Raw genomic sequence first — 16,112 nt, forward strand, 5'->3', positions numbered from 1 at the left:
CATAATCCAGATTATTCAAGCATATCTACAAAAAAAAAAAATATATATATATATATAAATTGTTCTTTTGTGAATGTTTTCATGACAAATATGCTGATGAGGTCTCATTAAATGTACAATAAATGAAAAAAAAATAAATAAATAAAAATAAAAAATAAAAGTACGATACATCACACTTCACCTTCAGACACCTCGCACACGTTCCCGAATCAGTTTTTGAAGACAATATGTAAATGAACAAATTTTGCAAGTTATCTTTATTACTTTATTCATCAATAATACATTGTGAAAGCCAAAGCAATGTTTGACATTAATAATGGCACCTGCAGCGTATTGTATTCAGTCTTTCAGAAATGCCATCAAGTGGTCAGCAATTTTTGTCCATCTTCACTGTGTCCATTTTTCCCGCCGTCCCGTTTTCCGTGAACCCCATTCTGTCGTTCTGTCCTATCTTTACCAGCAGCAGAAAGCATTTTCTTTTTAAAACTGAAATCTGTGCCACGGCTGCTGTCACAGTCATTCTGAAAAAAAAAATTATAATATTAATTCACAAGGAACAAAATATATTTGTTGATTAGAGGTGTAATGTTTGAAGGATGACCGCTAAAGCAAACCAATAGGCAAATGTACCAAATGCTTTAATTTAGCATATTGAAACAGCACAGTAATGGATTGAGCATGCAGCACAAACCACCTTTAATATGATTAAGCTAGTGTGAATCTGTTTCACTTCAATATAATATGATTGTCCCTCTCATTGAAAGATGCTGTGTAGCAATGTGCCAGCGCCATCCATCTCCAAATGTTCCTCTTTGCATTTGACAGGACTGAAACGGCACTTCATGAAAAATCCATATTAATGTTCAACCTGTATATTAAGATGTTCTTGCAAGCAGTTCTGCAACCTTTGTCCCTTTTTGGATTTAGCATTAAATAGTTGCACTCTTAGGTGTATTTACATACACTAAAAGTCAAAGGTTTGGAAAACTTTTAATGTTTTTGAAAAAAGTATTTTATGCTCATCAAGGCTGCATTTATGTGATTAAAAATGTAATTCATTCATGTGATTGCAAAGCTAAATTCTCAGCATCATTACTCCAGTAACACAGTCACATGATCTTTCAGAAATCATTCTAATATGCCGATTTGGGGCTCAGATATTATTAATCATTATTGGTTCTCTATTAGTAATAATGGTTCTTATAATTATCAATGTTGAGAGCAGTTTTTGCTGCCTTTATGGAAATGTTGATAATTTTTAAGGATTCTTTGATAAATAAAAAGTTAAACAATCTATTTGAAATAGAAATCATTTGTAACATTATGAATGTCTTTACTGCCACTTTCGCTCAAATGTAATGTGTCCTTGCTGAATAAAGGTATTAATACTTTTATAATTGTTTAAAGCTGAACCCAAAATTTTAAATGGCATCACATTTTCCACAAAAATATAAGCAGCAAAAATTGTTTAACATTGATAATGACAAAAAAGAAAAAAAAAAGTTTGAGCATCAAATCAGCATATTAGAATGATTTCTGAAGAATCATGTGATACTGAATACTGGAGTAATGGCTGCTGAAAATTCAGCTTTTGAGTGAGTAATTTCTACAATAGAGTTTAAGTTCTGTTATCTCACCCCATCTGAATGCTCGGGGAGGGTCTGATAGGGTTGTGATGATTCAGTCTTGCAGGGTCTGTGGTCTTCCAGTAAACCCACTGAAGAATCAAAGTCCTCATCAGTACTGGAGCCCTTGAAGAAAGAGGAATGAGTGTTACAGTGCTGAAATACTCCATAATTGGCCGTTTAAAATAAATAATTAACTTCTGTCCAAGAGGCTGTTAATTTAATCTGTGAGAATTCATATAGAAATTGCAGTGTGTATCATTTTCATTCCATTAAATTGAACCAATGAATCAACCACTGGCTCTGCACCCCTTTACCTAAATTCATTACTTCAGACTTATGTGTCCTCTAGAAGCTTACGTTCTGCAAGTGAATGTCGCATTATTGTTCATTCCAAAGAGGCACACAATCACTTTGACAGACTTTTAAATTAAAGGTGCCATAGAATGAAAAACTGTCTTTACCCTGGCATATTTAAATAATAACAGTTCTGTACATGGAAATGACATACAGTGAGCCTCAAACACCATAGTTTCCTCCTTCATATGTAAATCTCGTGATTAAAAAAGACCACTGAAAAACAGGCGAATCAGAACATAACACCGACTGTGACGCAACAGTCGGGATCACTACGCCCCCAACATTTGCATAAACCCGCCCTTGTTCTAAGCCGGCCGAACCATCAGAAGCTCTGCAGGTAATGTAAATAAACAAGCGCGGACAACAGCGAAAATAACAAAATAAATGTTATGTTCCAGGCCGTGCAGGGGGTGTGAAGTGCAGGGATGGGTTGGTGTCTGTATTCAGAAAGGCACAGAAAGCAAATAACGCGAGCCACTAAAGGGACATGGTTAGCTCCTTGCTAGCGGTAGCCTGTTACAGTACATAAGATTTCACTCTCAGTAAAGAGAGATGAGGATGATGGCGAATGACTTACAGATCCTGAGCACCACTGACAAGCATCTGATCTTGTGAAATGTGTGGTAAGTACTGTTGCTCCATAATGTAAACATGGTTTGTGTGATCGCGTCTCTTGGAAGTGAAACTATAACGCGATCGATGGATCGTTCAAAAGCAGTTTCAATGCCTCGCATATTAATAACGGCTCCCTGATGCCCGCGTTTTATATACAGTATAATTACCCGACGATATAACTGCGAGAGAAAGTATTTAAATATATATTTTCCTCCCTGTGCTTCCTTCTTGCTGATGAGCCGTACTGTGAAACAGCCAATCAGAGCAGAGCTCATTATTATTCATGACCCTGCCAAATAAGCCAATAACAGACCGTTTCATTCTAGGGAGAAATCCTAGGGTTGTAAATGGACATGTAAAATCGTTTCTGGAGATTTTTTGCCCTTACCTAAGCCACATACCTTCTGTGTAGATATCAGAGAACAATTTAAAAATACTGTATCAATGCATTCTATGGCACCTTTAAACGTTCCGTCCTGGTGTAATGACCTGCCCAACTCAAATCTGAGAAGCTGAGTCCTTACCCATCTTCAAGAATCGGCTAAAAACACATCTCTTCCATCTTTATTTGACCCTCTGACTCTAGCACACTCTATTCTAATTCTATTCTTAAAAAAAAATTGTCTATTTGGTTTCTTTTTATTTATTATACAATTAACAAAAGCAAAAAAGGCCTCTAACACTAGCTTGCTCTATTCTTTTTCTATTCTGTTTTCTTTTTATTTATTTAATAATAATAAAAAACTTGCTACATGTACTGCATTAACTGAGACTTGATATAGCACTTGCATATCATTGCCCTTTTGTTGATTTTGATTGCTTCCATTGTCCTCATTTGTAAGTCGCTTTGGATAAAAGTGTCTGCTAAATGACTTAAATGTAAATGGCTCACTCACTGTAACTGTCTACCAGTGATAGTAATTTGCATCTGCAATTTTTTTTTTCTATAAAAATCATCACTGCAGCATTCTATTGTTTCTCATACAACAATTACAGAGCCTGTGGTTGAGGTTAGGTTACCTGGGTGAAAGGTTTGGATGGGGACTGGGTGTTCTTGGGGGAGCCAGAACCTCTTAATCTTTCACTAAACCAGGAGAAAGGCACAAACGGTGGACCAGAGGAACGCGAGGTCTGGTTCTCTGTTCTTTCTGAATCTCTGGACACAAACACACAAAATACCTCACACATCTGCGTCTGTACAGGTATGCAAGGAAACGCTGGTGCTTAGATTACTGGCATTAGCTGAATAAATGCATGACAGACTCACACACATACCGATTTCCTGCTGATAGTCTGTTGGATCTGTCTTTCCTGACCTTTCCATATGTGCGACGTAAAGTGACCCTGCTCGCAGAAAAACAAGCAGATAACCTTTAGAGCACAACTCTGGCTACTACTTCAGCATCTGTATGATTGCTCTCACATACAGGAGAGTGTTTACAGTCATCAAAAAGTACCCTAGTGAAAAATAAATCTACTAAAATGGATTTGAAATACATTTATTTCATGCTAAGTATACTACACATAAATTTACATGTTATGTACTTATGCAATTGTACTTTTAGTATACTAAACTAGTATACTTACAGTATGCTTAATTGGTGAAACAAATTTTGTACTTAATACATTTTAATTGTGCAGAAGTAGTGCTGAGGCCCAACTAAAGACATACTGAAGTATATTTGATTGTGCTAAAGTGGAACTATTGCAAATATACTTTAGGTACACTTTAAATATCTCGCATTTAAAGACCAATATTATTCAAAGATTAAACAATCCTCATCAGTAGTGGCATTAAAACACATTTTAGATAAATAGTCCAACCTTCACATAAAACAATTAATTGCTGATTTTTTTGTAGCTCGAAACTTGAATGATACTAACCCCAGATCAAGAAAACGTCTTCTGGTTTTCTTGTCCAGCAGCACCGTTGGACTATCAGGTTCATCAGGGCCTGTGTCATGACTGTCGTCTGAAGACAGATGATTATATTCGTGGATTTCAGGAACATTTAAAACTTTAAAAACGTATCCTACATTGTGATATGTAGTCCCATTTAGAGCACTGGTAATCTGGATTCAGTGATCTGGAAAAGTTTGTATCTGGATCATGGTGATCTAATGTTGCTTTTGAAGAAAAATAAAATAAATAAAAAAAATGTTTACCTGATCCGGGATAGCAAAACAGGGGATTTCCAAATATAAATCATTCTGATCCAGATTAAAAGTTTTGAAAAACTGCAGGCCCATAATTTAGTCCAGAACAGAATCAGAATAGAAACTCAAAGTTAGACTCTATAGTAATCCAGATCAGAGTCACTATAGAATCCAATTAATTTCAGGATCAGAATTCATATTTATTTTCCAAGTTAATGATAGTTATGATATTCCATTAGATGAGATGTTCATATGCAGTTCAAACCTTCGCTCTGTGAGTATTCTCCATAGTGTAGAAGGGGTTGGCTGCCCTCACGTGACTTGAGGTGGTCCGTCTGGCAAAGATGGGCTGGGGAAGATGTCTCTGAATGGACGCAGGGTCTGGAGGGAGACTTGGATGAGGTGAGGGGCAAAGCCTCTTGAGAGGAGGTGTTCAGGAGGTGCCTGTAGCTCCGTCTTTCATCTTGTGCCTCCCTTTCTCCAACCACAGTGTACGGGTCAAAGGTGAATGTTCGGTCTCTCCGTGAGGATGGGGAGGAAATGAGCAGATCAGAGGAGGGGGAGGAGCAGCAAAAAGAAGGGTGGATTGGAGAAGAGGATGTCTGCACGGAGCCGCCATAACTCTAGACCGCAGACACACACAATGACATCATATCCCATGAGCCTCACATGAATGGGTGTTTTCTAAAATTAACTAGCACTACTTGAAATAAAATAAACAGATGAAATAAAATAAAAACAATTGTTTTTTTTTAAAAATGTAAACTTATTTTGCTTCAGCTGGTTGCCAAAGTAACATTTCTCATTTCCATTTAGTTAAACTTGATGTACTACAATAACAAACTAAAATAAAATAAAAAACATAACTAAATAGACAAAAAAAAACTAAATTTTAACATGAAATATAAACTATTAAAAATGATAATAAAAACTATAATTGCTTCTCAGTTATGCTATAATAACAGGTGTTTATGTCTCAAGGTTGCATTTAAATGAATTGTTTACCTAAAAATTCTGTATTAAACATAAGCCGTTTTTTTTTTTTTTTTTTTTTTTCCTGGGGGGAACAGACGAAAAAGATAAATTATCCATCAAGTAAAAAAAAAAAAAAAAAAAAAAAAAATTCACGCAAATCTTTTATTGACAATAACTGTTCAGCTCCAAAAATGACCACCAAAAAGCATCATGAATAATTCCAATAAAGGAGCTTAATACTTTCAGGCAAGGATGCATTAAACTGATCAAACATTAAAGAAAATATTTCAATAAATTCAGTTCTTTTGAACTCTCTACTCATTAAAAATGACAAAATGTATCATGGTTTTCTACTATTTTCAGAGAAAATAAGAAAAGTGTCTTGAGCACCAAATCACGGTCTCAAAATGTAACTCAAAACTGGAGTAATAGCTGCTAAAACTTAAGGCTTTCTAGGAATAAGTTACATTTAAACAAATATTAAAATAGAAACCAGTTTTCTATACTTTCTGTTTTTACTGTATTTTTAATCAAATAAATGCTTATTTATAGTGCTTATGACTCTATTTTCTCACCAATAGGGCATTAAGTGAGTCAGGACTGTCACGCCATCAAAAAAAATAAATAAGTGTAAGGTGATGGCTTTTATAACAGCATATGAGTTTGGAATGACAAGAGGGTGAGAAAATAACATGACATAAAATTGTCAATTTTGGATGAACTACTCATTCAGTCACATGCATGAAATCTATAACATACACACACCATTCTATCAGTGCTGTCATCTCCATCTATCGAGCTCACGCTGTCTCTCAGGCGGGTTCGGGAGGGCCGATGCCTCCTGGTTTTGATTGACAGTTGTGCTTTGGCTTTCTGTAGACTGCTGTCAAGTCGTTCGGTCTCTGGAACCACCTCCGTCAGATCTAATGTGGTATAAAACACACAGACGTACGTTTACTCCCTGAGTTCATTTGAAATTGAGCATTTGGAGACAAAAGCCCAAGACGCACAAACTAACACCACAAATATGATGAAAATCCTGATAAAAGACTGCTGCACTGCTCTCAACACACACATAAGTGTTCTCGTTACAATCCAGAAGATGCAGTGACACCGTAAAGCAGGCCTGGAGCTCTATTAAGCTGTCAACAGCCTAGATTACTTATATGAATGATGGGCGGCCATTCCTCAGGTACACCCTGGGGGTGAGTGTGAGGGTCAATGAAACAGGAAGTACACAAACACACACTAACAAATACACTAAAGTGAGAGAATGGCACTGGGCAGTGTGTAGATGTGCAGCTACATCAACAAGAACTTCATACAAGTATTCATATTTTGTGTTTGTGAAAAAAAAAAACCCTGCACAAATCCACATTATTATATTCATAAGTATAACATTTGATGTGATTTAAAATGGTTCTGTGAACCAAATAAGTATATAAATTTAGAAAAATTGTCTCACTTGGATTCTTTACACTGTACTTAAAAAAAAAAAAGTATTTAGCATGTAGCGGAACTGTACTTTTTTAAACAATATGTGCATGTCACAAATTATTTATTTGGTTAGTACCATGTTAGTACAACTTTATTGGCACATGACATCATTGTCACATGACCCCATTGCAATGAATTTTTAATTGCGAGGGTCAAGTAAAGGCAGCAAAAGCAGCCATATGCCATGGTCAAGGTCAACTGAGAGCATTGGACTAAGGGATATCACATGAGAAAACATTGAATTTAAAAAATAAAATAAAAAATAAAATAGTACAAAAGCTGTCACTGAGGTGGTACCATTTCAAGAGGTACTAATATACACCATTTACATACTAATTTGTAAACTTTAGGTAATATGTACTTTTAAGGTACTACTCTGCACCCTTTTAAGAGTAAATAAGGTACCTTTTGGAAGGGTACCATCCTAGTGACAGCAGTTTTTTCTGGACATATGCGGTGTTGTACAGTGCATATTTTGGTAAACGCAAGTAATCCGAGTATTCTATGCCTACAAAAAATTTGGTTAAGCATAGTACACATACAATCAGTTCAGACACCATATTGAGTGTAAAACGGATGAAAAGCAGGCTGTGAGAGATAGACTTACAATCTTTACAATGACCAACACACATTAGTTCAACTTATTTTCATATATAGATATATAGATTAGTGCTGTCAAACAATTAATTACATCCAAAATCAAAGTCTTTGTTTATATGTGTACTGAGATGTGGGTGTATACACACACAATTTTTTTTTTTACAATTTATATTAAATTAAACAATTTAAATTGCATGAATATAAATACACATGCACATATTTTCAAAACATATGCTGTATGTGTCTGTCTTTATATACACACTTTGATTACACACAATTGAAGTCCTTTTCAACTTGGGAGACCAGACAATGTGGCTGTGTGAACTGTGTGTTCTTTGTGGTGTGTGGGTGATTAATGAACGACAGTCAGGTGTGCGTGATTAGAATTCCGGTGATTGTAAATGCTGATAGGTGGAAGAGCCTGGCGTGTCCGTGACACATATTTTGTGAACAAAACGTTTTATTATGGATGCGATTAATCGTTTGACAGCACTTATATATATGAAAAATTAATTTATTTTTGTGACTAATTTCAAAAAGGGAAACTTTCATATATTCTAGATTCATTACATGTAAAGTAAAACATTTCAACAGTTTTTTTGTTTTAATTTTGATGATTAGAGCTTACAGCTCATGAAAGTGAAAAATCCAGTCTCTCAAAATATTAGAATATTTACATTTGAGTTTCATTAAATGATCATCTCTACAGTATACATTCTGGGTAACTCTTGTTCTTTGAAACCACAATAATGGGGAACACTCCTGACTTGGCAATGGTCCAGAAGACAATCATTAACACCCTCCACAAAGAGGGTAAGTCACAGAAGGTCATTACTGAAAGGGGTGGCTGTTCACAGAGTGCTGTGTCAAAGCATATTAAAGGGGTCCTACTATGCTTTTTCAATTTTTGCATTTTAGTCATTGTGTAGTGTGTATGTTTGGGCATAAAAAGATCTACAAAGTAACAAATCTCAAAGTCCACTCCAAAGGGAGATATTTCGTTTTTAAAAAATCCCTTTGCAAGAACTACAACGAATGGCTCGTTTGGACTACAAAGTTGTTTTCCTGTATTTGTGATATAACAAAAATAAATCCCGCCTACCGAAATTCGAATGGTTGGCGGGTGGGGAGAACGCTTGGTTGAGCACTGCACGTTTCAAAATCAAATCCCGGTGCAGGTGTTTTTATATCACTGTATTTCTGATGGAAACCGACTGTTTTCAGAAAATGATGGATGTCATTTTCATTTCATCTTGCATGTAATGTCTGATAAAGCAGCGTTTGTGAGCGGAGTGCTGCTTTGTGTACAGCGTTACCGGGGAAACCTCGATTTCTCCTGCTCCAACAATGCCTCCTGCTGGCAGAGAATGAATTTGCATATATATGCCGCCACAAATAGTGTAACTCTGTGGGACTTTGGTATAAATAAATTCAACTGTAAAACAGTTTCACTACAATTCATGTTATAATGTTAGAATTAAGGAACACTTATCTGTACATAGCAAATGCAGTTAAGCTCGTTGACATCTAAAACGTGATTTAGCAAAAAAAAAAACAACAATAACATTACCACTTTAATGTGTCTTGCAATATCCGTGCATGCAAAGGCTCTGCCCGATCCTCTTGTTCAATATTCTCGGGGTCTGAATTGACATAGATATAATACGTCTACGTGAACTGATATGGCTTGTTGCTTTGGCAAGGGGCGGGGCAGTACTGAAATGCCGTCTAAGCTGTTCGCCAATCACAACACACCAACCAATTTTTTGGAAGGCGGGCCTTCATCAAACCCGGAACTAATCGAGCCGTTTGTGCCAGGCTGGGGAGAAAGGTATTGTAATAATGTCAATTATGTGAAAAATAATTTCGATTTTCGAACCACCAAGCATGAGAGCATGTTCTAGTACACCCCCAAAATAAAATCAAGACTTTGTAAAAGAGCATAATAGGACCCCTTTAAATGCAAAGTTGACTGGAAGGAAGAAATTGGGTAGGAAAAGGTGCACAAGCAACAGGGATGACCGCAAGCTTGAGAATACTGTCAATCAAAGCTGATTCAAACACTTGGGAGAGCTTCACAAGGAGTGGACTGAAGCTGGAGTCAGTGCATCAAGAGTCACCACGCTCAGACGTCTTCAGGAAAAGGGCTACCAAGCCACTTCTGAAACAGAAACAACGTCAGAAGCATCTTACCTGGGCTGTAGAGAAAAAGAACTGGACTGTTGATCAGTGGTCCAAAGTCCTCTTTTCAGATAAAAGCAAATTTTGCATTTCATTTGGAAATCAAGGTCTGGAGTCTGGAGGTAGACTGGAGAGGCACAGAATCCAAGCTGCTTTAAGTCCAGTTTGAAGTTTCCACAGTCAGTGATGATTTGGGGTGCCGTGACGTCTGCTGGTGTTGGTCCATTGTGTTTTATCAAGTCCAGAGTCAATGCAGCCGTCTACCAGGAGATTTTGGAGCACTTTATGCTTCCATCTGCTGACAAGCTTTATGGAAATACTGATTTCCTTTTCCAGCAGGACTTTAACACCTGCCCACACTGCCAAAACCACTTCCAAGTGGTTTGCTGACCATGATATTACTGTGCTTGATTGGCCAGCCAAAATGCCTGACCTCAACCCCATAAGGAATCTATGGGATATTTTCAAGAGAAAGATGAGAAACAGTCGATCCAACAATACAGACGAGCTGAAGGCTCAATAGTGCCTCAGCAGAGCCACATGCTGATCGCTTCCATGCCACACCTCACTGATGCTGGAATTTGTGCTAAAGGAGCCCCGACAAAGTATTAAGTGCATAAATAAACATACTTTAAAGAACTTGAACTTTTCTGTTTTGCAAATCCTTTTTTTGATTGATTTTAGGAAATATTCTAATATTTTGAGATACTGATTTTTGACTTTCATGAGCTGTAAGCTCTAATCATCCAAATTAAAACAAAAAAACTTTTGAAATATTTTACTTTACATGTAATGAATCTATATGAAAGTTTCACTTTTTGAATTAAGTTACAAAAAAAAAAGTTTTTCATGATATTCAAATTTTTTGAGATGCACCTGTATATACATATATACTTTAACGTTGATGTAATCAACAACTCTAAATTAATAGTTTTATATTTCTTCATCATTTTTTATTTGACTATGTCATTCGCAATCCTTGGATGTAGTTCTTTCCCTCACTAAAGTCGTTAGAGAGAGAGATAAAAATTTAAATTCTGTCATCATTTACTCTACCCTCAAGTTTTTCCAAACCGGAGTTTTCTTGATGGTTGACGGTAGCCACTGACTTCCATTGTATTTTTTTCCATACTCACGGAAGTCAATGGCTACCGTCAACTGTTTGGTAACTAGCATTCTTCAAAATATCTTCTTTTGTTTTCAGCAAAAGAAAAAAAAAAACTCATACTGGTTTAAACAACTTGAGGGCGAGTAAATGATGAAAGAATGACAAGAGTAAAAAGAAATGTAATTTTGGGTGAACTATCCCTTTACAATCTTGTACCTTGGTCTTTTTGTCATATTTTCAAATATTGTTTTGCTTCAAATAAAATATGTAATGTTGTGATTCATCTCAAAGCTGGTTGGCTTGGTTCATGGCTTATAACGCTTTAACAAATACTTTAAAAAACAAATCCTTATAGGAAAAATAAATGGAAAAAATACTCGAATCAACGCCACAGAAAAAGTGTGTGGGCACTAATGCATTCTCTGTTGTAGGCTTCTTATGGGGAGTGGGAACATGCTTATAAGCATTTTGTATTTTAAACCCTGTCACATGGTTCTACTCTATTCCATAGCAACCTTTCTTCTCCCAACTTGTTTTCAGATCTCAGCACTAATTCCTGTGGTTACGTAGACACTGCACTGGCAAGCTGCACCTTCAAAGCCTGTACAAAAATCCTGTCAAACCAAAGTCTTGAATGTTCCCATTACATCTACCATTATTCCTCAACCATGATAGATGGCATCTAAAAACTCACAAAAATGTTTAATAAAATATTTACGACTCTAAAACCAACCAGTGCACATGCTCAGAGAGAATCGTAGCCCCTGGAGCTTTTAGAGGACAGACTGTAGCTGCTCTCTCCTGTAATGTGCTCAGTGCATTGGGAGTGTGGAAATGAAGATCTGGACATTAATGGACGGGGGAGGGGATGGGCAGAAGGGAGAGGTCACTCACCAAACACATCCTCTTCTGCCTCGGCCAGTGGAGTGGAGGACATCTTCAATCTGAAAGAGTTAAACTTTAAAATTTAACTGCATATGGACAAGAAAACATTTCTTGGCCACAAACAGAGCAGTGGCAGTCTGTGCTTTTAACTGCTCAATTGCAAAGTACTAAAATCTGTTCTTTTTGTGAGTGCAATGCTGATTCTAAAATCTGCTCCTCAAACCACCACTAAATGAAATTAACTGAAAATAATTGACCAAGCTCAGAACTTTTTTTTAAGTACTTCTGAATTATTGTAGTTGAATTACAGGGGAAACCAAGTGCAGTTTTATGCGTAGCATTTTATATTACATACTCTAGAACTGGTAAATTCACACAAAAAAACCTCTTTAGTAGGGGCACAATAAACACACACACACACACATGTTGGTTTTTGTGGTTTATGGGGACTCTCCATAGGCATAATGGTTTTTATACTGAACAAACTGTGTGTGCTATTGCCCTACACCAACCCTACACCTAAACTTAGCCCTCACAGGAGACTTTGTGCAGTTTTAGATTTTCAAAAAACACCATTTAGTATGTTTTTTAAGCCTTTTGAATTAAGGGGACATAGGCAGTGTCCTCATAAACCACCTTCATATTGTATTACCTCTGTCATACCCATGTCATTATACAAATTTGTGTCCTCATAAACCACATAAACATGCACACACACACACACACACATAAACGGCACTGACCAGCTGGCCAGGTTGGATTTGGCTGCCACATACACAGTGTCCAGGCAACAGGCCACTGTACCATCTGCTGCCCAGCACCTTAGAACGGTCGGTGCCCTTACCATAATATTCATCATAATATCTATCTATCTATCTATCTATCTATCTATCTATCTATCTATCTATCTATCTATCTATCTATCTATCTATCTATCTATCTATCTATCTATCTGTCTGTCTGTCTGTCTGTCTGTCTGTCTGTCTGTCTGTCTGTCTGTCTGTCTGTCTGTCTGTCTGTCTGTCTATCTATCTATCTATCTCTCTGTCTGTCTGTCTGTCTGTCTATCTGGCTGTCTGTCTGTCTGTCTGTCTGTCTATCTATCTATCTATCTCTCTGTCTGTCTGTCTGTCTGTCTATCTGGCTGTCTGTCTGTCTGTCTGTCTGTCTGTCTATCTGTCTATCTGGCTGTCTGTCTATCTGTCTGTCTGTCTGGCTGGCTGGCTATCTGTCTGTCTGTCTGTCTGTCTGGCTATCTGGCTGTCTGTCTGTCTGTCTGTCTGTCTGTCTGTCTGTCTATCTGGCTGTCTGTCTGTCTGTCTATCTGGCTGTCTGTCTATCTGTCTGTCTGTCTGGCTGGCTGGCTATCTGTCTGTCTATCTGTCTGTCTGTCTGTCTGTCTGTCTGTCTGTCTGTCTATCTGGCTGTCTGTCTGTCTGTCTGTCTGTCTATCTGGCTGTCTGTCTGTCTGTCTGTCTATCTGGCTGTCTGTCTGTCTGTCTGTCTATCTGGCTGTCTGTCTGTCTGTCTGTCTGTCTGTCTATCTGGCTGTCTGTCTGTCTGTCTATCTATCTGTCTGTCTGTCTGTCTGTCTGTCTGTCTATCTGGCTGTCTGTCTGTCTGTCTGTCTGTCTATCTGTCTGTCTGTCTGGCTATCTGTCTGTCTGTCTGTCTATCTGTCTGTCTGTCTGTCTGTCTGTCTGTCTGTCTGTCTGTCTGTCTGGCTATCTGTCTGTCTGTCTGTCTGTCTGTCTATCTGTCTGTCTGTCTGTCTGTCTGTCTGTCTGTCTATCTGGCTGATCTGCACATTTTTGCTTATCTGTATTTTTATTGTTAAAGAAAAATAAATATCACTTTTATTTCTCCTCTTTCCTACTACTTGTTTGACTTCTGTTTCAGTTTTTATAACCTTTTATTACTATGTGTAAGTAAGTTGTTGTTTTTTTAGCATGCGTGTTTGGCTCAGTGTTATTTTTTCAGGATTACTGTTAAACTAATGTAGTTAGATTTTTTATTTGTTATCTATTTTAATTTGAGTTAAAGTTGGAGTAACGTTTGTCATTTTATTCGTTTCTTTATATTGTCTGTTTAGTTTTTTTATTTTTATTTTAGGTTTTATTTTATTTGAGTTATTTTAATACTTCAACAAACTACATTGAAATGAAAGAATATTGAATTTATAAATGTGTATGTGTGTGGTTGTACATACACAGATGTAGTGGCTTTTTTGTGTTTGGCTTTGTGTAATGTTAGAATCACTATTATACTCTTATACCCTTTGTTCTTTAATGTTTTTAATTTAATGCTTTATTTTTTGTTTTCATTTAAATGTTAAGTTTTGATATTTTGTTGCATGCATTTGTCATTTTTATTTAATTTCTTTATTATTAATACATTCATTTTTAAATATTATTAATATTTGTTTTTTTTTTAAATGTGTAGATATAGTATTTATAACGTTTTAGCTTTTAGTTTTGGATCTGTTTTAGTTGTTTTAATACTACAATTGATTGCTTCTGTTGTCCTCATTTGTAAGTCGCTTTGGATAAAAGCGACTGCTAAATGACTAAATAATAATAATAATAATAGATAAATAATAAAAAAAAATGTGAATTTTATGGTATCAAAAAGGCAGCTGTGGTTGCCTAGAACATTTTAAGTTTTACAGATTGAAATTAAATGTACAGTTAAAAAAATATATATTTCATAAACTGAAATAATGTTATAAGGTATTACTAAAATATGCTTTACCTTCACAATGTACTGACAAACACAAGATATAAACATAAAGCTAATCACAAGTAGATCTTCCACAAGCTGAGGTAAATAATAGAAGGTGCAAACAAATACAAAACACCATCATGGTAACAAACATTAAACAACACTAAAATAATAAGCCTTATTTAACAACATAAAATATAATATAAAACCCTAATGCACATAATATAAGAAAATAAGCAGAAACAGTTATTTAAATGGAAAATCATCAAATGTGACCTGTCACAGATTTCTGTAAATTTACTTTTTTTCCACTGTAAACTATAAGATGACTTATTTTTCACTTCCAAAAACTGTATTTAACTGTAGTATTTTGCTGTAAAATTACACAAAATGCTCAATTACATATATTATATATTTTTTTACCAAATAATTGACCAATTAACAGGTTTTTACTGCAGCATTTTTACAGTGATGGAATAGCATGTAGAGAGGGATTGTGATTAGGAGAGGTGGTTGAAAAAGGTTCATCTCCCCTGTGGTTACGTTCAAACCTCTGATCCATTATCCAAGGCCTCTTAACACGCTCAGGAAAAAAAGAAGGTAAAAAGCTGTCACTTTCATGCCTTAGCTACCACTAAAAGGTATCTATTAGTACCTTAAAGGTACCTTTTGAAATGATACTAATCCAGTGACAGCCTTTACACCTTCTTCTCTGCTAAACAGTCAGTAAATACAGAATAAACACAAGACAGGACTACAATTTTACAGCAAACGTCTAACTTATTGAGCAATCACTGTAATCTGACTGTCTAGGCCACTGACACTGTCTATATAACTATAAGTGCCTCACTTTCACAAGTCATCTCACTGTGATGGAGATATGAAGCTAATGGCCATAAAACTGCCCCCCACACACATTATCCTATCTATAAGAATTAGGGGAGGGGGGCTGTTAAGTAGCTGACAGGCAGGGAATGGCAATAGCAAACAAATCGATATGGAGATGGGAGGGGACGAATCTGACCTGTGTGCACATATCAGCAAATAAAAGCTTACTTTCACTGCAGGGCTAAAACAACAGAAATGGTAAATGCTCATCAACATTTCCTTGGCTACGCCGAGATGCATAACCTTGTATTCAAAACACACAATGCCTGATCAAGAAAAACGTGTGAAAAGAAGTACTTACATTCTTTATAGAAAGCATTAACCTAGCTCAACTCTGCTATAAGAGCTGCAGATGACAATCAGGACAAACAGAGGCTGTAAATCATGAATATTTCATTAAGACAAATGGATGGCAGGGGGACAGGGTGGAAAAGGAAAGATGGATAAACAGACTCACCTCTATGTAGTTGCGTATCCCACAGCAAAGCTCAGCTGCTGGGA

General features: G+C 36.4%; 1 protein-coding gene across 1 annotated transcript; it reads right to left on the bottom strand.

Moving 5' to 3' along the window:
* Window positions 1-359: 359 nt before the first annotated feature.
* Window positions 360-12,054, bottom strand: LOC306857502 (sterile alpha motif domain-containing protein 14-like; the record flags this gene model as incomplete). Its single annotated transcript, XM_079397476.1, has 8 exons — window positions 360-521; window positions 1,638-1,751; window positions 3,621-3,756; window positions 3,876-3,944; window positions 4,485-4,572; window positions 5,022-5,379; window positions 6,497-6,654; window positions 12,012-12,054. The coding sequence occupies 8 exons, from the start codon at window positions 12,052-12,054 to the stop codon at window positions 360-362; spliced, it is 1,128 nt and encodes a 375-aa protein (XP_079253602.1).
* Between the last annotated feature and the right edge of the window lie 4,058 nt (window positions 12,055-16,112).

This window comes from Barbus barbus (genome assembly GCF_936440315.1).
Source record: "Barbus barbus genome assembly, chromosome: 38".
In the NCBI taxonomy this organism is placed as follows: domain Eukaryota; kingdom Metazoa; phylum Chordata; class Actinopteri; order Cypriniformes; family Cyprinidae; genus Barbus; species Barbus barbus.